Source organism: Macaca fascicularis, chromosome 12, assembly GCF_037993035.2.
Source record: "Macaca fascicularis isolate 582-1 chromosome 12, T2T-MFA8v1.1".
In the NCBI taxonomy this organism is placed as follows: Eukaryota; Metazoa; Chordata; class Mammalia; order Primates; family Cercopithecidae; genus Macaca; species Macaca fascicularis.
In genome coordinates this window covers 55,189,766-55,212,367 of record NC_088386.1, presented here as the reverse complement: position 1 = coordinate 55,212,367, position 22,602 = coordinate 55,189,766, and the positions used below count along the sequence as shown (strand labels likewise).

Below are 22,602 nucleotides of genomic sequence, written 5' to 3'. Positions count from 1 at the left end.
GTGGTTTGACCAACCACAATGCTCCCGCCCCCACATCTTTTTGTAATGTTATATCAATTTTTATAAAAATGAAAATGCTTAAAAATGTGGTTCAAGAGCATCTTCTAAAACGTTTCTGAGATCAGTCTGTGTTCATAGTAGCTAATGATATATAAACACTAGGAAAAAAGTGAACTTAAGGCAAGTGCTCTCACACACCTGAGTAGAATCTGGCTTATTACCGCTGCATGTTTGATGCATCCGATGAGAATGAAAAGAAATGTACATAGAATAAGAGGTTATGGGTGTTCTTGCAATGTACATCAAAGCTATGTCTATACAATGCCAAGATAAAAGTTCATTTAGTAAGTCAAAAAAGCTTCATATAGACACAGCCTAAATTAAAATAATTGGATTCAGTAAAAACCTACTGTTGATTATTCCCCTTTCTCCACACTGTCAGAAACTTATCACTTTTGCAACATTTCTGACCTCAATTTATTCAAGAGTCACTAGTGGCTCAAGAGTTAAAAATAAAGCATCCTCGGTGTCTTTAGGAAAGACATAGTAAGTATAAAACTATGAATTCTGTGAACTGCTTTGCATGTGAAAGAAAATGCAAGCTCACTAAAATAAACATCTAACCAGCATCTTTCCCCCATTATCAAGGGCAAAAAGGCTTAATGCACTCTCTATTTATATTTACACTGGACAAATTAAGAGCATCCAACAAACAGAATCAACCTAGGGCAAAGCACAGAAAAACTATGCAACACTAATAGATTTAAATCCATTTAATAAATGACACAAGCATATAACTAACTCATGACTGATATAAACTCTTATGCTGTATCACTGAGAAATACCAAACTAAAAGATTATATAGCTTATTAAGGAACTTCTTGTGTTTTTCCATTTAACTCTACAGGAGAGGACAATTTAGTCAGAACCCATTTCAGAATGTATTAATACTCTGATATTTAGGGGTTAACTTGCCCCTTGTCTTTCATGCTCATTTGAGTTTGGACATATTTCACCTTCATCTTTCTCTTCCCACATGTTAGGAGTAGACAATACTATGTTTAAGAAATCAAATTTTAAACGAGAATGTGAGTTTTTTAAAATGGAGAAATCTGGGGAAAACATACACTGAAACAAATTACTATCATGATATTGGACAAAGTATAAATTGTAATTTAAAAAAACAGAGACCTTTGTATTAGGCCAACCTAAGGGATCTGAAAGAAGGTATAAAGAGAAAAAATTTTATACCAAGTGAATTCGCACTGACTCCTTTCTTTTCACATATCCTAATTAAAATTGTGAAAATATGTTACCTGGTTTCATCTCAAGACCTTTTAAAAGTTGAAAGTAGTATAGAATTAATGACAAAAATCTATGATTTAGATTACCTAGAATTAAAAGGTTCCTATGAGGACTAAGTCTTTTTTAAACCTTACTTCAAAGGATGCTGAGCTTTCTGTAAAAGTAAAAATGTTGTGCGCACTATAGATAACATTCCAAATAATTTGAAGATGAGTACAGAAAGTAATTCTTCAGTATTCAACTGCAGAATACATATTTTAAAAAGACACTTCAGGTAGTGTTTTGGAATGGGCAACAAAGGGTGAAAAAGTAAAATATGTAGGGGGTGGGTGGGGCAATCTTCAATTTCTAGCTGTTCCAGAGCCAATACATGTGCCCACATGGTATGAAGCACACTGGAAGTTACAGGACATTAAGAAGAGGATAGGCTGTACAGATGCCTGTAAAGATTTGAGAATTAAGTGCCTTCACTTATAATCCCAGCCAGAAATCCTGAGGCTGGAATGTGATCTTAAGAGACTGGAGCTGTTGGCAGTGCTGGCTACCTATTAAAGGTCCATGAGGACCTAAAAAAGCCAAACAACAACAACAACAACAACAAAAAACCCACAAACAAAAGCCCTTTATGGCTTCTGATATGGATTCAGAATTAGGATTCCCTGTCCCATATTTTCCTGGAATCATATATAAGCCCAGGAATAATCTCTTATGATCTAACAAAGCTGAGTAACAGGTAAAATTTCTTACCAAAAACAAAACAAAACAAAACAAAATCCTAACAGATTAAGAAATGTGGTTTGATTAGTAGTTAAGATTTATGCCTTCGTTTTTATTATAAATCCTGAAATCAAGGTGATCAACATTAAATTTCTCTTTGAAAAAAAAAAAGTAAAATGCAGTTAAAATTACATCCTTCCATACCTTAAAATATGCTTTAAAACAAAACAACAACAAAAAAAAACACTAATGTCAGTTGCCCAACCCATATTTCCCAAATCAATCATTTTGGTATTATTAAGTCTATAAATGAACTCTAATTTGGCAGAACAGAATATATACTTAGGTTTTGCTTTGGGTTTAATTTGCAAAAGTAAATTCAACAAGTCTGGGGAGGGGAAATTCCACCTACTTTCGAGATCTTCCATATGTGCCTGAAGAGTTCTTGCAAGGTTAATAAACTAGAAACAATGCAGAAAGAAATACAGTAGTTTAAATGTTGCAAATGGCTCTAGAGAATCAGTATAGGAGATTCATTTCTACTTAAAAAGTCAAACATCATTTTAAGCCTTTAAATAGGGGTTTTTCTCCCCCCAATATCAAAAATCACAAGCTTAATGGTATTAATTTTTAAATGTTTTATATAATCTTTATAATCATGTAGAAACCAGTTTTTAAAAATTGGGAGCAGATACAATAATTTTATCCAATGATATTGCTTATAAACACTTCAAAAAATTATGAAATGGAGGAAAAAAAACCCAAAAAACCACCCTTGTATTTGGACCCAAATAAATTCAGTTTCAGTGGGTGCACACACACACACACACACACACACACACAAAAACTCCCAAGAACCAATATTTTCCTACCTACATTTGATAAAAGTATACATTTGGTTCTATACATTAAAAAAAATCCTAATGACTTCCACTTTGGAGTATCATTCAACATTCTGTAATTTCCCACTTTTAAAACTTAATACGAACTTTTAGAAACACATGAATTCAAAAGTTCTTAGATGTTTTATATGGTTTATTCATTCTGAAGACTTAAGGTACCTTTTTAGAAATCATTTTATGGTATTAAGGTTTTAAGGGTTCACAATTTCTAAAGTACTTAGAAGTCAAGAGATCTTTGCTCAAATTCTGAATGCTCCTGATAGATAATATGAATGCTCTTCAATGATAATTATCTATTAACTGGCTCACTGGAATAATGTCCACATGATGATAAAATAAAGAAAAATATTTTACTAATTTAGAAAGTATTATATACGTTGAATTGCAGTTACTTGATAATGTTCAAAATAAAAACATTACATGAACTCTACTACATTTTTATCACCGAAGTTAACATTTATATAAGGAAGTCTGAAGGATATATTTATGAACACATTTCAAGATATGAAGTGTTCAGAATGCTACAATAATGGCAGATATATAGAGACCTTAGCCCTTGCTACACAAAATGGCCCAGGCAGCAGAGCATAAAGTTTCTTCTGGTACACTGAGGCAAAGAGCATCATTTACTTATAAATACCTAACATACAGCTAGCCCAAATGTCATATTACGGCCAACAGCGTACACAGTAAACAACCAACTATTCCATATCTAAAATACTTTGTAATATGGACACTTTAAAATTAGTACACTGGTAATCTTTTGTAGAACAGTAACAAATAAATTGAAGTTAATTTCCCATACTCTTTGGCTTTTGGAGTTCAATTTCAGGTTTCTAAGTGATAATACTCAGGTTTTGTTTTTGTTTTAATAATAAAAAGCCCATTTTCCCTTGATGTTTCCAATTCTGTTTTTCAATGAAATACATTCCAATTACCTTCGAGAGCTAGAAAATTACTTCTTTCTCTAAAATAACTTTATGAGAAAATCAGGCTGCTTGTTATAGAATACAGCAATTTCCATTAAATCTACAGTATCTTTATTTTTAAGAAACATTTAAAAAATAAAAGCTTCCCAAAGGAAATAAGATGTCAACATATAAAACAATCTGCTTTCCAAGGCAAACACTTGCTGCATCATACCCTCCCTCTCCCCGACTTCATTATTACTTACTCGGACACGTGTGCTTGGTTCATTTGTATTTCCCATCATATCAGAAAAGCTTTGTTCGCACAAGTGCAGTAACACCACTAGGTAGAGACCAGAGCTGATAAACTCATACTCAGCCTTCAATAGGTAAGCAAACAGGAGAAAAGAAAAATACAGAGAATGAAAAATTAGTAGAATTGAGATTGATACTCACAGTACACTGATAAACTAGAGGAAATGTATTCATATCCAGTTCCTAGTAAGGGATACAATGCCATTTATTAAGAAAAAAGACTATCCTTTATAATTTCATAAAATTTTACTTTTTATTCTCATACAGTCTTCTTTAGTGTAATGACTTTATATAAAAATGGAACTTTTAAATAATTTGATGGTGGAATGAATGCTTTGGTTTTCCATAAAGCTCACAGATTTCATTATACAAATGGCTATAGCTATATATGCTTAGTTAAAAATTACATTTCATCTATAGCTATGCCAATATACTACTATAACTATTCTGATAGCTCAAGTGTTTTTCTGTGTAATACAATGAACTTAAAGGCACAGTAAATAAAAGAATGAATAAAGGTAAGAGATCATTCACACAGAAATTTGTAGTTAGTAAAAACAGTTCTTCAAAACTGTTCTGTTGTGTTAACCTAAAAAGCAGCAGCTGAGACAAAATTAACAGAGTTTATTTTAGTTAAGGTTCAGGACTGCTGCCAGGCTCACACTTCCAAGTTGCCTTGGGGAGAGTGCCCCAGAGAACAAAAGAAAAGCTCAAATTTTTAAAGAAAAAAGGACAAATCCAGAAGGGAGAGGTAACAAAAGTTGTTCATTCTGAATTCTCAACATTGGTTTACAGAAATAATGTTGGTTAGTGATTGGCTATACACTATTGAACTATAGGGTATATGACATTTTATGTCTACTTGGCACTAGTTAGTCTAGAAGCCCCAAAGTAAGCAGCTTCAAGAGGTATTTATTTAGCTCAAGGGAGAGTGAGATGCGAATGCTGTCACATTTTAAATACTTCTCTGAACCTGGTAATTTAAAGGGGTTCATATTACTCAGATTAAAAGTTTCTCTCCCCCGCCCACAGATGTTTTCAAGCCATGAATATAAATCATAAATATAGTATTATTAAAAATCTAATCTGTCCTGTAATTTTTACAGTGAACTATTTACAAACTGAATTGGGCAACTGGTTCATTGGACGTCAAGAACTCTATGTTGTTAGTACCAGCTTCAGCAACTAACTGGTTATCAGTCTACTGAGTATTCAAGAAATCTGAGGCCAGTTGTGGTTGCTCACACCTATAATCCCAGCGCTTTGGGAGGCTGAGGTGGGTGGATCACTTGAGGTCAGGAGTTCAAGACCAGCCTGGCCAACATGGCGAAACCCTGTCTCTACTAAAAACACAAAAGTTAGCTGGGTGTGGTGGTGGGAGCCTGTAATACCAGCTACTTGCTACTTGGGAGGCTGAGGCAGGAGAATCGCTTGAACCCGGGAGGCAAAGGTTGCAGTTGGCTGAGATCGTGCCATTGTACTCCAGCCTGGGCGACAAGAGTGAAACTCCATCTCAAAAAAAAAAAAAACAAAAAACCAAAAACCAAAACTGAAATGATTCACTTAATAATTATTGTTGCTTATTTTGAACTTAAAAGGAAATTATATATCCAGAACACTTTTTAAAAATTTTAAATGGGGCCAATCACAGTGGCTCATGCCTGTAATCCCAGCACTTCGGGAGGCTAAGGTGGGTGGATCACCTAAGGTCAGGAGTTCAAGACCAGCCTGGCCAACATGGTGAAACCCTGTGCCTACTAAAAATACAATTAGCCTGGTGTAGAGGCGAGTGCCTGCAATCCCACCTACTTGGGAGGCTGAGGCAAGAGAATAGCTTAAACCCAGGAGGCAGAGGTTGTAGTGAGCTGAGATCGCGCCATTGCACTCCAGCCTGGGCAACAGAGCCTGGGCTCCATCTCAAAAAAAAAAAAAAAAAAAAAGGTTATCACCTTGCAAAAGATCAAGCCACTGGTTAATGTGGAAATACAAACAAATCACTTAAAATCAGTGTAGCTATCAGGCCACTAGAATCTATTGTTCATACAGAACAAACAAGTTAAAACCAGGAAGTTTAATCAAGGCTGTCACTGTTTTTACAATGACTCCACCTAGTATCTCCTAAAACTTCTAAAGAATATGGTTCATTAAAATGCTTAGAAAACAATAAAAACATTCTTGACTGAGACCAAAAAGGAAAAAACTGGCCGGGTACGGTGGCTCATGCCTGTATTCCCAGCACTTTGGGAGGCTGAGGCAGGTGGATCATGAGGTCAGGAATTCGAGACCAGCCTGACCATCATGGTGAAACCCCATCTCTACTAAAAATACAATTAGCTGGGCATGGCGGCAAATGCCTGTAAACCCAGCTAGTCAGGGGGCTGAGGCAGGAGAATCGCTTGAACCCGGGAGGCAGAGGTCACAGTGAGCCGAGATCAGACCAATGCACTCCAGCCTGGGCGACAAAGTGAAACTCCATCTCAAAAAAACAAACCAAAACCAAAACCAAAACCAAAACAAAAGGAAAAAACTGCCTTTGAGAGACAGGATGAAGCATCTTGGGAAGGAAGATGGCAGAAGAAACAATCCTTTTGAAACCTACTCTCATTTTAAGGCGGCAAGTTATGTATTTATACTTATTTCTGCATGATTCCACTTTTCCATGTTTCCTCTGGTTTTTAAATAACAATGCTCAGCTATCTACAGAAAACTCCTTGGGGATTTAAAACATTGCCTTGCTGAAAGTCATTTTCTTTTTGGATACCGAGTGCATCGGAGAATAAAATAACATAACTGGCATTAGAGTAGCACCTATGCTACATCAACTGCTTAATGTTTCCATTCTCTAGATCAGTGATTCTTTATCTGGATCCAAGCAATTAGCTTCAAAGGATCTGGGAATCCCCTAGAGACGGAATTTGTGTCTTATATATTTTCTGAGAAGGGTACATAGTTTTAATCAGATTTTCAAAGGGTATCTATTATTCCCACACTTAAAATATATTATTGTATGATTCTATTTGTATGAAATATCCAGGATAAGTAAATCCATAAAACAACACAGACTGGTAGTTGCCAGGGGCTGACAGCACAGAATGGGGAGCTGTTCAATGGGTAGAGGGTTTTCTTTTAGAGTGATGAAAATGTTTTGGAACTAAACAGAGATGGCGGCCACACAAAATGGTTTTTATGTTTTGTAAATCTCATTCAATATAACAAAAGAGGGGAGACCCATTACCCCTACATTTAAAAAGTGTTTTTGTTTTCTGTTTTGTAGAGACTGGGTCTTGCTATGTTGCCAAGGCTGGTCTCAAACTCCTGGCCTCAAACAATCATCCCGTCTTAGCCTGCCAAAGTGCTAGGTGTAAGTCTGAGCTATATTGTACCTGGCCAGAAAGTGTTTTTCAAGCACTTCATGCATTCCCTTTACAGCATATCTTTTTTTGTTTGTTTTTTTTTAAACAAATATGCTAACCACACTTCAACAATTTGGCTCTAAAGTCACCCTTGTAATCGCCTTAAACACACATCTGCCCCACCTCCTGAATTTTCCTTCAGTAAAGAAAAAGGCGGAAATTATTGAGCTCTTCATTCTAACTGTATCATTTATGCATCTCAAAAAACTTACAGCTGTGGGGAAATAAGGTTGGCATCCCTATTTTGGAACAACTTTCCTAAGCTTAAGGGAAAAATAAAAAAAAATTATGAAATTCTAACACCTAATGCAGTAACAGAATTATGTTAATAACATTATCATTGTTGTTATTATTTTAATGCAAGGTTTCTGACCATGATTTAATCTTTTCTTCAAGAGCTGTCCTTGAAGCATAGAATAGACACTTACCAAATTAGGCAAAATATACTAACTTGTTCATTTGCATGAGCTCTATGTAGTTCATGAATATCAAAATCCTCCAGGTTAAGCTCCAGCTTCTCTTTACATAGTTCACAGGTGGTTACAGCTTCTAATGAAGAACCTGGTAAAAATTAAATTACAAGTAAAGCTTAGTTTTACAATGTCTTCATAAAACACTTTTGCTCGCTAAGTTTTAAGCTTAAAATAAATAAAACCTTAAAGGAAAGGAGAAGAAAAGGAAATATTACATTTCTGCAGTAAACCAGTAATGTCCCCTAATAGAGCAGTCTATAATATCCAATGTGCACATTAGGTCCTGCCCTATGATAATAAGCCACCACCATAATTTAGATACCTTGGTTGTTTTCTTCCTCCCAGATACTCAGACATCCTTGATCCTGGGAAGCAGACAGAGGCAATGGAACGTCATCTGTACTTCCTACTTACTCATTAAGTACTTTGACATGATGCCATGAAAACAATGTTTAGTGATGTAATATCTCAAACACCTAGTTACACACCCAAGGTCACATCAAAGATACACCAAAGTATCTTTGATGTGACAACACATACCTAAGACCTTCTGGAGTTTAAGGAATGTGTCTGCCTTACTTGCTAGAAAGGGAAAAAAGGGACCCCACCTTTGTCCAAATAAAAACAGCTCCTTTCACTCATAAAAGGAATTAGTCTTGATATATGCTGCAACATGAACTTTTAAAACATTATGCTAAATGAAATACAGATACAAAAGCACAAGTATTTTATGACTCTACTTACATAAAATATCTGGAATATGCAAATTTAGAGACAGAAAGTAGATCAGAAGTTACCAGGGATTTGGCAGAGAAGGGAGTAGGAAGTGAGGAGTTACTGCTTAATGGTTAGAGTTTCTGTCTGGAATGATAAACAATTTTGGAAATAGGAGTGATGGTTGCACAACACTGTGAATATGAAAATTGTATACTTAAAAATGGTCAAAATGGCATATTTTATGTTATTTATGTATTTGTTTTACCAAACATTTTTTTAAAAAGAAAAAGAAAACTTCCATATTCATCCAACATTTGATTATTCCTAAGTTTTTTGGTTCCAATTTGGTAGGTAGTAGTCTTGTGTAATTAAACATGTAGGTTCTGTCTGCCTTTTCCTTTGTTGGTTTATTTTCAGATAGGGTTTCAAATGGAAAAATGGCCTTAAAATTAGAGTAAGTTGTATGAATAATAGGGTAGATAGGTTTCAATTCAATTCAACTAACATTTGTTGAGTGACTGTTATGTGCAAGCAATAATTAGAGGTTTTGGAGATTCAAAAAAGAGTAAGTAGTAGGCCCTGCCTTCAAGGAACTCATAAAACTGCAATAACTAGTGTTAGTTAATAAGAATTTTTTAAGAGTAAAATTTGGCATAAGGTCCAAGACAGCAGTAACTTACATACATGTTCTAGAAAACAGCTGAAAGTGAGTGCTAATCTGAAGAAGCATGCTGTCTCAAAATGGGTTGTAGTCAAATTATATTGAGTTTTCACTATATTTTGAGTATATGAATAAAACCAAGCTTCTTTTTGGAGTCTAGCATATATGAAAATGTAATATGGACCTTGGAGATAATTTAATAGATTCTCTTATATCTTAGGGCTTCATTTTCCTCCTCTATGGAATAAGAGACTTATTAAGTCATTCAAATAGGCTACACACAGCTGGGAGCAACCCGTTTATTCCTACACGTTTTTTCTGGAGACAAGATCTCTCTTTGCTGCCCAGCCTGGAGTGCAGGGGCATGACCATGGCTCGCTGCAGCCTCTAACTCATGGGCTCAAGGGATCCCCTTACCTTGTCCTGTTGGATTACAGGCATGAGCCACCACAGCCAGCCTACTCCTGTATTTCTTAATCAGGGCTCTCTCCATTACACCCTGACTGCATCTGCCTAAATTTGTATATCCTGTAGACTTTAGCAATCCAAATACAGTAGCTTCTTAATAAATGTTTAAATAAATCTCTACCAGAATGAACCTTCTACCAGATGGGGTCTTTGTGTAGCTCTGAGAAATACTTCTGAATACCTATCAGGAAAGTTCAGTTGCTGAGACCTAGACATTCAATTGGCCATATCTTGAAAAGTACTTATTATAACCTTATAAAACTAACTCTAGGCCAGGTGTGGTGGCTCACGCCTATAATCCCAGCACTTTGGGAGGCCACCAAGGCAGGCAGATCACTTGAGGCGAGGAGTTTGAGACCAGCCTGGACAACACGACAAAACCCTATCTGTACTAAAAATACAGAAAACATTAGCCAGGGAGGCCGCCAATGTGGGCAGACCACTTGAGGCCAGGAGTTCGAGACCAGCCTGGCCAACTTGACAAAATTTCATCTCTACTAAAAATACAAAAAATTAGCCAGGTGTGGTGATGTGCACCTGTAATCCCAGCTAACTCAGGAGGCTGAGGCAGGAGAATCACTTGAACTTGGGAGGCAGAGATTGCGGTAAGCTGAGATTGTGCTACTGCACTCCAGCCTGGTGACAAGACTCCGTCTCAAAAAACAAAAACAAACTAACTCCCATTTAATTTAACAGTGTACTTACCATGTAACTGGTACAGTGGGAAACTATGAACAATAACTCTTTTGACATTCATAACAACTTTATGAGGTATTACTCAATGTTACTCAGACAGAACTGAGGCCTAACCTAGTCTTACTTAAGAATCTTTAAGAGTGAATCTGAATCATCTGTAAATTTTTTTTTTTTGAGACTGAGTGTCACGCTTGTCACCCAGGCTGCAGTGCAATGGGGCAATCTCGGCTCACTGCAACCTCCGCCTCCTGTGTTCAAGCGATTCTCTTGCTTCAGTCTCCCAAGTAGCTGGGATTACAGGTGTGCTCCACCATGCCCAGCTAATTTTTGTATTTTCAGTAGAGATGGGGTTTCACCATGTTGGCCAGGCTGGTCTCGAACTCCTGACCTCAGGTGTTCCACCTGCCTTGGCCTCCCAAAGTGCTGGGATTACAGGTGTGAGCCACCATACCTGGCCCATCTGTATTTTTAAAAACTCCAGTGGGTGACTTTGATCAGCAGCCAGGGTTTAGAACCAATGTTAAGAAACATGCTCAAGACCCTATAGCTAGCTGAGTGTTCGAGTAAATATTCCAAACTGGGCTTGTCTAACTTCAAAAAGCCAATGTTCTTAAACAATAAACTATATTATCTGTTTTCCTCCATATCTAGCACTAACAATCCAATTATATGTATCAGAAGTTGAGTCAAGTTGTTGTTCTTCATTTTGGTAATAGCTAACATTTCTGGGCCCTTAAGTGTCAAAATACTAAGCACTTTACGTGTAATCTCTCATTTAGTACATCTAACACCTCAGGGCAGTGACTAACAAAGCCTGTGAGTTACCGTAACACCATATAGCTCAGAGAAAAGGCAGTTCCAGGTGAGATAGCTTGTTCAGAGCCTTGGGCTTAGACTAGCTTAGAAGAAAAGATACTGCTTTCTCCTCTTGTGCCCCCTAGAGGGCTACTGCTCACCACTTGACTACCACATTACTGGGAGTCTCAGGAATTTTCCCAGTATCCCCATCATCTCCAACTTGAACCCAACTCCTCCAACAGATTATTAAAATCAAAATCAGTGCCATCATACCTCACAACATAGTTGTCTGTTACCATGCTAATGATCAGACCTTTAATCTCAAACAACTATGTACATTTATTAATCTGATCTAGTTTTCTACCTTACTAGTTGTTCCTATATCCCCTGGTACTCATGGTCTAATATCAGTAAATTCCTCTAATCACCAACCTTTCTCTTTTGAACTATCTCTTTACTTTCATGCCTGAACCACAGTGCCTTCTGACTAATGATACCTATATATATGCTTCTATAGCCATTTTATCCTCACAGTCCCTTGTAACTCAGGACCAAGAAGTGAGGGTAGCTGCCCACCCAACACACCCATTACTGTTTTCAAATCTTAATTCCCCCCTTAATCATTAATGACTTTCAGCACCTGGTTCTCTACCCTTCTTTGCCAACTAAATCCTTGGTTGTTTCAACATCCAAGACCAGTCCCATTGGATTATAACTTTCTCAACATCTTTGCTTCCAATATCACCCTTCCCCACCTCAGTCACCAACTCTAAGTTCATACCCTTGACCTCATCACAATTTGCTGCACTACCCCTAAATCTCCATTTTAAGCATCCCCTCCTCCTGTGTACCAATTCTTATTTTAGCCTACTTACATCAATGTCAATAAAATTCAGATACTCTACCTCTTTCTCACTATACACTTCCTGATGTCCTTACTTTCCTCCTGATTTTAATTTCTATGATCGCCACAATTATGTCCTTATAGATACCCTTAACTCCCTTCATCATATTTGCCTGGCAAAAGACCTACCAGCATTGTACTCTAGTCCATACCTTTATCCCAAGCATCTGAAAACTGCTTTAAAAAAACTGTATGTGTACCTCATTTTAAAATCACTTTTACAGACACTAATACAATCTGGAAATCCTACTACACATTCACATCCTTAGAATGTTATTTTCCTCACACCTCAAAACTTCCTAACCAGCTAAAGACCTTACCTCTCTTTCTAAGAAAACAGATGCAATTAACAGAGGGAGTCATAAATCTTCCCATCAAAGCAACAAACTGATAAACACATCAACACTAGCCTTCTGAAGAGAAAATATCCTTTCTCCTATTAAGGGATAACCACTCAAGCTGTGCTCTGGACCCTATCTTCTTTCCCCTCTTTTCATATTTTTTTTTCCTCTATTAGAAGTCTCAAAATAAAAACATGCCTTAAAATTCCCTACCTCAAAATAAAACAAAAACACTTCTTGTGATCCCATGTAACTCTAATTCCTGTTCCCCATCTCCAGTCTCCTTGGTAGTAAATTTGTTCAAAGTGTTGAACCTATGTTGTTGTCTATCCTTTCTTACCTACTTTTCTCTACTCGGTCTAATCTAATCAGGCTCAGGAACCCAGCATTCCAGAGATTGAAACCACGAAGAACATCTACGCTATCAAATCCAATTATTCTTTTTTCTCATTTTACTTGACCTCTCAGAAGTGCAGGGTTGATCCCACACTCCTTAAAGCATTCTTCTTTTGGCTTGCACAACACATTTTCTTGGTTTTCTTCCTTCCTAAAGGCTGCTTTTCAAATCTCCTTTGTTTTCACTAAACGTTTGAGTGTCCCAGGGCTCTGCCCTGGGCCTATTTCTTTGATATATGCTCTTCCTCTAGCTGACCTTATTTAATACCAAAACCTCAAACGTTACTCATGTGTTCATAACTGAAACTTCCAGTGTTTCTCCTGAAATGCCAGGCTTGTCTAGCTAACTGCCTACATGACATTTCCATATGGTTATCTAGTAAGCAGTTCAAATAAAATGTCCAAAACAGAACCCTTGGTTCCCTTTTCAGCTTCCTATTTCAGTAAAAGGAACTGCCGTTCACTTAACTGCTCAAGGCAAACATATGAGCTTCCCTAATTGTTCTTTCTCCTTCATTCCATCACATCCAATCTGCTGAATTGGATGTCTTACAGAATCTACCTACAAAATATACCAGAATCTACCCATTCTATTATCACGGTCACACTGCTACACGTTAATCAACACCAACTCTAGCAAGTGCTCTGATAACAGACTCCTGGTTGGTCTCCCTGTACTACTCTTGTCCCCCTAAAAATCCATTCTCAGAGAAGCCAAATATAAATAAGATAATTTCATTGCCTTTCCCTTTAGTAGCTTCCCATCATATTTAAATCTAAGATTTGGGCCTTTAAAAGTCTTGCACAAACTAGCTTCTGCTAATCTTTCTCATCTCAACTTTATCTCCCCTCCCCGACTAACTATACACCAGCCACACTATGCATAATTCAGCTCCTCAAATAGACCTAGGTTGATTCCCACCTTAAAGTCTTTGAACTTGCTGTTCCCTATGCTAGAGTGCTGCTTCCCCTCATCATGGAATAGCTCAGCCCTCAATTTACACGTTCTCACTTCAGAAAGGCATTTTGTTAACACCCAATATCACTACAAGAAGCAGGTGCCTTGTCTTTTTACCATCCTATAACCGACGTCTAGAACTACTGTGCCTGGCTCCATTACAGGCACTCAATGAACAAATAAATCCCCATAGTAGCCTTATTATCATAATTCGCTAAGTGACACAACAGCAACATTAGAAATAAATCTTTCTCAAGGACACACAGCTGGTAAATGGTGAGTCTATTTCCTTGATTCAAAAGGATCTTACATGATAAAAGGGACACACCAGTGATCACAAATTACAGCTGTACTATACATGTATGAAGTAGTAAATAGTTTGGTGGGAAATGAAATATAAGACACATTACTAAAAATTTACAAAGACTAATGCTCTTTAATGCTTCTGCTGAGACTTCAAAAATTAAGACACTTGTTAAAAGTCTAAATTCGACAATCTATAAATTACAAATTTGTTAACCAAAATGCATACATACATGCATCTCTTAGAAAAAATTGTGAAAACACAAAAGGGTAAATCTTACCAGAGTTAATTTTGGCCTGTAACCACTTTTTCATACACTCTTGGTGGACGTACTGCAAACTTCCTGTACACTTGCATGGCTCTATCAGCAAATTAGATGATGATGCAGCTGCCATTTGACAAATTCTACATAAGTCACCTTCTTCTTCTTCTGAGTCCTCTAAAAGGAGGCTGCAAAAGAAGGCACATTTCCCAAAGCTATCATAACTCATCCTGGTTGGTTACTTCAGTCATACATAATCACAAGCTTTCTTTTTTGTTATTTCTACCCACACTGTCTCTGGGTGGAAAAAAGCAAATAGTAAAAACAACAAAGCAACAATAATTATATTCATCAGCAACCCTCTGATTGAAAATGAAAAACCCTCTCATTGAGAATAAAAATCGTAACAAATATTTTAAAGGTAAGTAAAATAGGCTATCCTATCATTTATTTTTACTTTCATATGATTAAGTAATTTTGTCATTAACAAATGACAGTTTAAGATCTGTATTTTTCTCAATGGCTTTATAAGTACTTCTAAGAGACTTTAATTTCTGCAGTATTCCAGACTACTTCAAGTCCAACAGTATAAAGGTAAGATAAACTTATCACTTTTGCCCCTTGCCTCCCCTCAAACTTTAGGGCTATTTCCATGAATTAAACACATACTGGCTTGTAGATTCTCATTTACATGTTATCAGAACCACGTTTAAACTGATAAACTTTTGTATTACAGAAAAAAATTTAAAAGTATGCTTTAAAATTCTCCATCTGCCCCCTCCCTGCAGCAATCTTATGAAAGTTTCCATTAACCTATGTCATCTATTTAACAGGCCACTGTATACTGCTTGATACATACATGTGGAACAACAGTTTTATATAATAAGGTAAGTAATTGTTAAAATCCCTACTGCATTAGTCCACTGTTGGCATGAAACAGGTACACAGTAAATTGGTAATACAGAATGCTGAACTGTTACTGAAATACAACCCGGAATATATGGATACCTAAATGAACTTAGCAAAAGATTTGTGGAAAGAGATGGATATACAACTGCTAGGAGACTTTCATGCCCTGGGTTAATCAGACATAACCTCAACCATAAATTATTTTTAAAGACTGAAAACATGGTATTTATATTTTACCTTTAAATTTAACTTTCTTCCCTTCATAGTTTCAACTATTTACTTGGTGGATTCAATTTTTCTGTACCATTTTTAACTGCAGAATGTCTTAAAATCCTTAGGTATGAGGAAAGATGTAATACAGGAATGCAAACATACACACACACACTCTCTCTGGCAAAGTAACCAACAAATGCTGCTTTTAAAATTAACCAGATAGAGTGGTGCTAGCTCAATCATTTCTCTCTGAAGATGACTAAAGTAATGCTTTGCTTTCTGCCTACACTACTGTACTTAAATTAATCTAACCTTGAAGGCTGAAAATATGTAACTACATCCTTTAGCAGACAGCAGACAGCCTGCAGTTAGAGGAAGCTGCTATAATAAGCAAACACTAAAGCAAACACTACCAGGGTAGAGTAAATCTCTTTCTACAAAAAAAGGAAAAATAGCAAGTTTAAAAGCAGGGAAATAACAGTCACATGGCAAAATCTGTCCTATAAAATTAAAAACAAGGAGTATGGTAGCCCAATGCCCAGCATCTCAGAAAGTGTGCAGAGTTTCCTTTATCACCTGAGTTGGATTTGAAAGCATTTTCTTACTAAAGTACAACAAAAATCTAAAAATAACACTAACAATAATGCTTCCCAACAATTCTACTAGGCCTTTGTGAAAAAGGAAAAAAAAAATCCCACATTACCTTTATATAAGTCTTCTTCCTCGAAGTGTACTTCAAATAAACTACTTTATCTCATTTTAATAAATATTTTAATACTAAGTAATTAGACTAGGATGACTAAATTAAGAGTAAGGCTGGGACTAAGATCTCTGGGTTTTTTTGTCTTTTCACTCTTACCAGTGATTTATAAGCAACCTTCAACTCTATAAAGATTTCCTTGTATAAAAAGATTCTATGTCCTGCATTTAAACCTTTCGTTTTTTTTTTTTGAGACAGAGTCTTGCTCTGTCGCCTGGCTGGAGTGCAGTGGCGCAATCTCAGCTCACCGCAACCTCCACCTCCTGGGTTCAAGCAATTCTCCTGCCTCACCCTCCTGAGTAGCTGGGACTACAGGCGCATGCCACCACACCCAGCTAATTTTTGTATTTTTAATAGAGACAGGGTTTCACCATGTAGGCCAGGATGGTCTCAATCTCCTGACCTTGTGATCCACCCGCCTTGGCCTCCCAAAGTGCTGGGATTACAGCATGAGCCACTGCACCCAGCCTAAACTGGTATTTCTGTTAAATAATACTAACTTCTAAAGAATTGGCTGGGCATGGTGGCTCATGCCTGTAATTTCAGCACTTCTGGAGGTTGAAGCATGAGGACTGCTTGAAGCCAGGAGTTTGAGACCAGCCTGGGAAACAAAGGAAGACCCTGTCTCTACAAAAAATTTAAAGAAACATAATATTCAGCATATACTTGGACTTCAAACACAAAATCAAAATTATTTTGTGCATCAAATTTTACTTTGTGAATCAAAGTAAATTTTGTGCATCAAATTCCAAAAAAATATTTGCAGTGAGATATGTAAATAAATGGTTAGTTAATAAATCATCTTAATAAAGGCTAAGGCAGATTTATTGGTAATCCATGGTCATTCAGTTCCTCTTATGGTCATTCAGTTCCTCTTACTAACCCCATTTAGCATTAGTCTACCAAGGAATTGGGTAAGAGATTAAGGTTTTTGTCTTTGTGTGTATATGTATTCCAACCTGGTTAAAATAACCTTTGGATTACTTTCTGACACAATTCACACCCCTCTACCATGGCTTATCCTCAATTATTAATTCTTATCTATTTACCTATGAGTGAGACATCTTACTGGATGTAAATGTTAAGGGAAGAAATTTCAGGCTGGAAGCAGTGGCTCATGCCTGTAATTCCAGTACTTCGAGAGGTGGAGGCAGGTGGATCACCTGAGGTCAGGAGTTCGAGGTCAGCCTGGCCAATGTGGTGAAACCTTGCTTCTACTAAAAATACAAAAATTAGCCAGGCATGGTGGCAGGTGCCTGTAATCCCAGCTACTTGGGAGGCTGAGGCTTGAACCAGGGAGGCGGAGGCTGCAGGGAGCCAAGATTGTGCCACTGCACTTCAACCTGGGCAAAAGAGTGAGACTCCATCTCAAAAATTTAAAAAAATAATGAAAAAGAAAGAAAGAAAAGAAACTTCAAATATCAATTTTATAAGAAGCCAATTTAGAAATGAAGAGTTCTAGGCTAGGCACGGTGGCTCATGCCTGTAATCCCAGCACTTTGGGAGGCCGAGGCGGGTGGATCACCTAAGGTCAGGAGCTTGAGACCAGCCTGACCAATACGGTAAAACCCCTACTAAAAATTCGAAAATTAGCTGAGCATGGTGGAGTGTGCCTGTAATCCCAGCTACTTGGGAGGGTGAGACAGGAGAACTGCTTGAACCCGGGAGGCCAAGGCTGCAGTGAGCCAAGATCGTGCCATTGCACTCCAGCCTGGGTGACAGAGTGAGACTCCATCTCCAAAAAAAAAAAAGAAGAGTTCTTTTTCTATTTTTGATTTATAGGTTTAAGACAAGTTTTCGAATTTACCTCTCCTTTATTTTCTGCAATCTTTCTGGATCTCTTGAAGGCGCACTTTTAGTTTTATCACTTTTACCATCAGCTGAATTCCAACCTGAAGGAATAATATCTACTGTGATCATGACATTGTCGGTCAAATTACTCCCAAGTGCTGGGGGGACTGCAAACCGGAATAAGGAACCAGGAAGAATCCCTGCTATTCCTGTATTTCTTCCACCTTGAGCCGAATCTGATGTAGAGCCACCTGTTGTGGCACTGCTTGATGCTGCAGATGCTTGTGGTCTGTTGGCAGCAGCTCCAAGAGGATCATTCTGTGCTTCAAGGTGAACCACTTCATTTGATTCTCTTCTAAAAATATGAGATCTAGATGATGTATCAGAGGTAGATATCCTTGAAGATTCATCTCTTCCCTCTCGCCTCCTTCTAGAGAACAAAGGTGTGCATCTATTTCTAAGTGAGGAAGATAACCATGGTCCTGTATTTCTACCTTCAGATTCTTGGTTAAAATTTTCTGAATCTGACTCAGAGCTATGATTGTGGCTAAGAGATGACAAACCCCATCTTCGCCTAAGAAATCGAAATCCCTGAGAAGCTTCAGATGCCCTATTATCGGGAACTTCAGAAGTTGATGGTACATTACTACGGGACTGTGAAGCTGTCAAAATTCTTGGAGAAACGTAAGAATTTTCAGAATTCAATGATCTTGTATTCAAGGAATCCTGACTAGATCTTCGTGAAAAAAAAGTAGATGACATGCTAGAAGCTATGCGTGACAGCAATCTCCTGGTTGTCCGCCTACCTTCATTGTCAGAAGATTCTTGAAATGGTCTTTGAGATGAAACAACCCTTTCTGAATTGCTTATGATTGGGGTTTCATCTCTACTTGAACTGTAAGAAAATCCAGGCTGTGCATTGCTTCGGGAAGATTCTGATTCTCTTGACGAAAAATTTGATCTTAAAGAATTTCTGGAGTCCCTAGAACTTAGTATGGTCTGATGTTCAGAAGGCAATTGGTGGTTTGTGGATGATGTATTCAACTGTAAAGTGCTCACTGAGTTTTCTTTTGGTCTTGCTCCTTGTGAATATGAAGGAACTCTGTCTTGAACATCTATTTTTGAAAGGAAGTAAAGATAACCAATTACATGAAATAATTTGAGCATTATTATTTGCATTTATTATGTTGAGTGTCAAAACGAAGCGCTGGATTCAAACTGATTACTGTTACATTGTAACTACAGAATTTACTGTTATTATAGAAAAAACATAAACATATTTCTTTCTATTCCTACTGGTAAAATCCAGTACTGCCGTGTAAAGTCAACATTACAAATATATAAAAAAGAAATGTATTATGAGCTTATGAAAATTTTGATAAAATTAAAACAGCTGAATTTATTGATCAGAAATTATTTGGTATGATACAATAATATCTAGTATTTAAATTGAGATGCTTTTAAATAGGCCAAATAATACAATGTAAATGACTCTTAAAATGATTAAAAGCAAAATCATCCAAGGGAGACTGTTTTGGAGATTTTGTTTTTACTCTGTGCAATAAATTAAAAAGTTGTTTTAAACCCTTGTAATTTTATGAAAAATCCCGCTAATAGCTAAAAATTTTTCCAATTTTTTTTTTCTTTCAGGTTAACAGCTGTAATTCTTATCCTGTAAATGTATCCTGTGTTACATTTGCTTTAAATACTGGCTAGGAACTATGAATCAGAATAGGGCTATGACATCTGCACTTTTGAAAGGATTCCTTAACTGGTGGTTTAAATCTTCAAATGGGATGAGAAATACCATAGGATTCCTTTGCAAGGAAACTACCCATTCACCTTGTATAAGAGCTAAATTACTACTACACTAATATATGGAGCTTTATGAAAGGGTAAATGTTAGGAACTAAATCTATTTCTATCCTGTACTTTTATAGTCCAAAACCTAAAAGCTATTGATACTGTCTACTAAAGCTCTACTATCCAAAGTCAAGAAAATAAAATGTTTTCATTTGTCACAAATAAACATTTCCCCCAGTAAGATAAATTAAAATAAACCTTTAAAAACAAAACATTATTTCCTACTATGTAAATCAAACTCCATTTCTGCCTACTACATTTGTCAACTTCAATTAGCACCTTTTTCTTCAGTTACTGAGAGAGGCTGACACAGGAGAATCGCTTGAACCCAGGAGGCGAAGGTTGCAGTGAGCTGACATCGTGCCATTGCACTTCAGCCTGGGCAACAAGAGCAAAACTCCATCTCAAAACAAACAAAGCAAGCAACCAAGCAACCAAAAACAAAGTGTGGGTCTTGAGGTCAATTTAATAAAACTAGAGGTACATCCATGTTATACTAAAGTAATTTTAAATTATGCCTTAAAATGGTGATTTAAACTTTCAGTTATTTCAGAAGTAGAAGAATCAGAAGTAGTTATTAAACTACATATGTTATAGGCAAATTCTATTTGAGGATACAAGATTTAGTATGTTACTTTGTAACACAGACATTCTTAAAAGGAAAAATGCAAGTTAAACAATGTAAAGGTAGATGGAATCTAGATACTCTTACTCATCTACTGTATTTTAAATTTTTTTTTAAGGTCAAAACAAGTACTAGAAAGAAATATTAAGGTATTCTGAAATCTTCATAAGACAAAAGATACACTATTCCTTTTTACTGTTGTTTTAGTAATATACATAAAAAGGAAAATAGAACATTATGAGAAGCTACACTTAATGTAATTTATACATACATGATGAAGTTGTGAAATCACCACTTCGGTGACTATAATCCATAAGATTACTAATAGAGGAATCTGTTCTTCTCTCCAAATCTCTCCTCTCTCTCATTAAGTCTGTTCCAAATGATCCAAGTACCACTGATGAAGATCTAGGAACTTGACTATGCCTCCAAGATGAATCTTAAAATAAATGAAGAAGTTTTATATCAGAGAAAGCTTTCAAGGCTTTGGATGGTAACAAATCTTCAGTAATACAGAGGAAAGTTAGTGTTATTTATTATTATCTTTTATTTGAGATGGAGCCTTGCTCTGTCGCCCAGGCTGGAGTACAGTGGCACGATCTCAGCTCACAGCAACCTCCACCTTCTGGGTTCAAGTGATTCTCCTGCCTCAGCCTCCTGAGTAGCTGGGACTATAGGCATGCACCACCATGCCTGGCTAATTTTTGTATTTTCAGTGGAGATGGGGTTTCACCCTGTTGGCCAGGCTGGTCTCAAACTCCTGACCTCTGGTGATCCGCCCACCCCAGCCTCCCAAAGTGTTGGGATTACAGGCATGAGCCACAGCACCCGGCCTTATTGTTGTTTATTATGAGAATCCCCAGTTATGTAGTCATTATCAGAAACAAAATTCAGTAAAACATAAAATTATTCACAAATTATTCACTTATAAAATTATTTCCTACTCTAAACATATTCTTCTCTAACATTAAAATCTACCCCATACATGATGTCAATGTCTCAGTCAGTAAAACATAAAATTATTCACAAATTATTCACTTATAAAATTATTTCCTACTCTAAACATATTCTTCTCTAACATTAAAATCTACCCCATACATGATGTCAATGTCTCAGTCACTTCCCACAACATCTACCTATACATGATGTAAAATGATTACAGAACAAAAATGTAAATCTTGCCAAACATGGAGAATTTCACAAAAAAAGTCAATGAAAGTGATGCTGGAGAACTGCCAATATCAAAATCAAAGTCATCTGGAAAGGGAAGATGTCAACAATACAATTTTATCAGAATTATTTTTACTGCTACCACAGTTGGTTAATTTTTTATTCTAGAATTCTTAATTCTAAGAATTAAAGTATTGTTATAGTTATTGATATTTTATTAGACATGATTTCATTTAAAAGTAAATTAAACATTGTCTCAAACCTCTTTCCTTCACTATTTACCTTGAAATTTTGATTCTTTCTTCCCTAATCCTAGTAGTCTTAATAATTCCTCTTTATTAAGAGAAATGGCCCAGAGTATTTATAATGTTTTCACATAGCAGAAGAGAACAAAAATATCTCTGGCACAGTGGTGTTTGACTACAAAGTTATTAACAGTCTGCTCTTAGCCATCCCAACATTCTTAATATCCTTCAGATAGGCACGTCTTTCCCATGACATTCCAGATTATCAAAATAGACAGGAACTGCTTACATTACTTCAATTGGTAACACACAAACATTTAAATAATTTTACCTCCAATTGTGTCATCACAAGTTTTGGCTCCTCTTAAACACTGGCACTGGCTAACATTTCATTTGAAGAGGAGTATGAGTGAGACGGTAGCCTCCTGACCTTTCAACAAAAGATCTTTTCAATGTGTGTGAAAAATATGTGTCTCAGTACAAAATAC

The 22,602-nt window shown here is 36.6% G+C and overlaps 2 protein-coding genes across 23 annotated transcripts in view; one reads left to right on the top strand and one right to left on the bottom strand.

The window, feature by feature from the left end:
• The window catches only part of CD302 (CD302 molecule), a 40,616-nt gene extending 25,181 nt beyond the window's left edge, over positions 1 to 15,435 (top strand). For both annotated transcript variants that reach the window (XM_005573257.5, XM_065526511.2), the window contains one exon: positions 15,372 to 15,435. In XM_005573257.5, the coding sequence (XP_005573314.1) occupies positions 15,372 to 15,390 (19 nt within the window). In that variant the 3' untranslated portion in view covers positions 15,391 to 15,435. The remainder of the gene's footprint in view (positions 1 to 15,371) is intronic.
• MARCHF7 (membrane associated ring-CH-type finger 7) overlaps positions 1 to 22,602 on the bottom strand; it is a 55,113-nt gene that overhangs the window by 1,436 nt on the left and 31,075 nt on the right. For 9 of the 21 annotated variants that reach the window (XM_065526503.2, XM_005573262.5, XM_065526506.2 and 6 more), the window contains 6 exons: positions 20,971 to 21,138; positions 18,228 to 19,326; positions 14,557 to 14,726; positions 8,012 to 8,121; positions 4,099 to 4,212; positions 2,435 to 2,483 (listed from right to left, as the gene is read on the bottom strand). In XM_065526503.2, coding sequence (XP_065382575.1) covers positions 2,435 to 2,483; positions 4,099 to 4,212; positions 8,012 to 8,121; positions 14,557 to 14,726; positions 18,228 to 19,326; positions 20,971 to 21,138 — 1,710 coding nt within the window. Of the gene's footprint in view, positions 1 to 2,434; positions 2,484 to 4,098; positions 4,213 to 7,988; positions 8,122 to 14,556; positions 14,727 to 18,227; positions 19,327 to 20,970; positions 21,139 to 22,602 lie in introns of all 21 variants that reach the window. The other 12 variants (XM_074009263.1, XM_005573264.5, XM_074009264.1 and 9 more) reach the window with 6 other exon arrangements.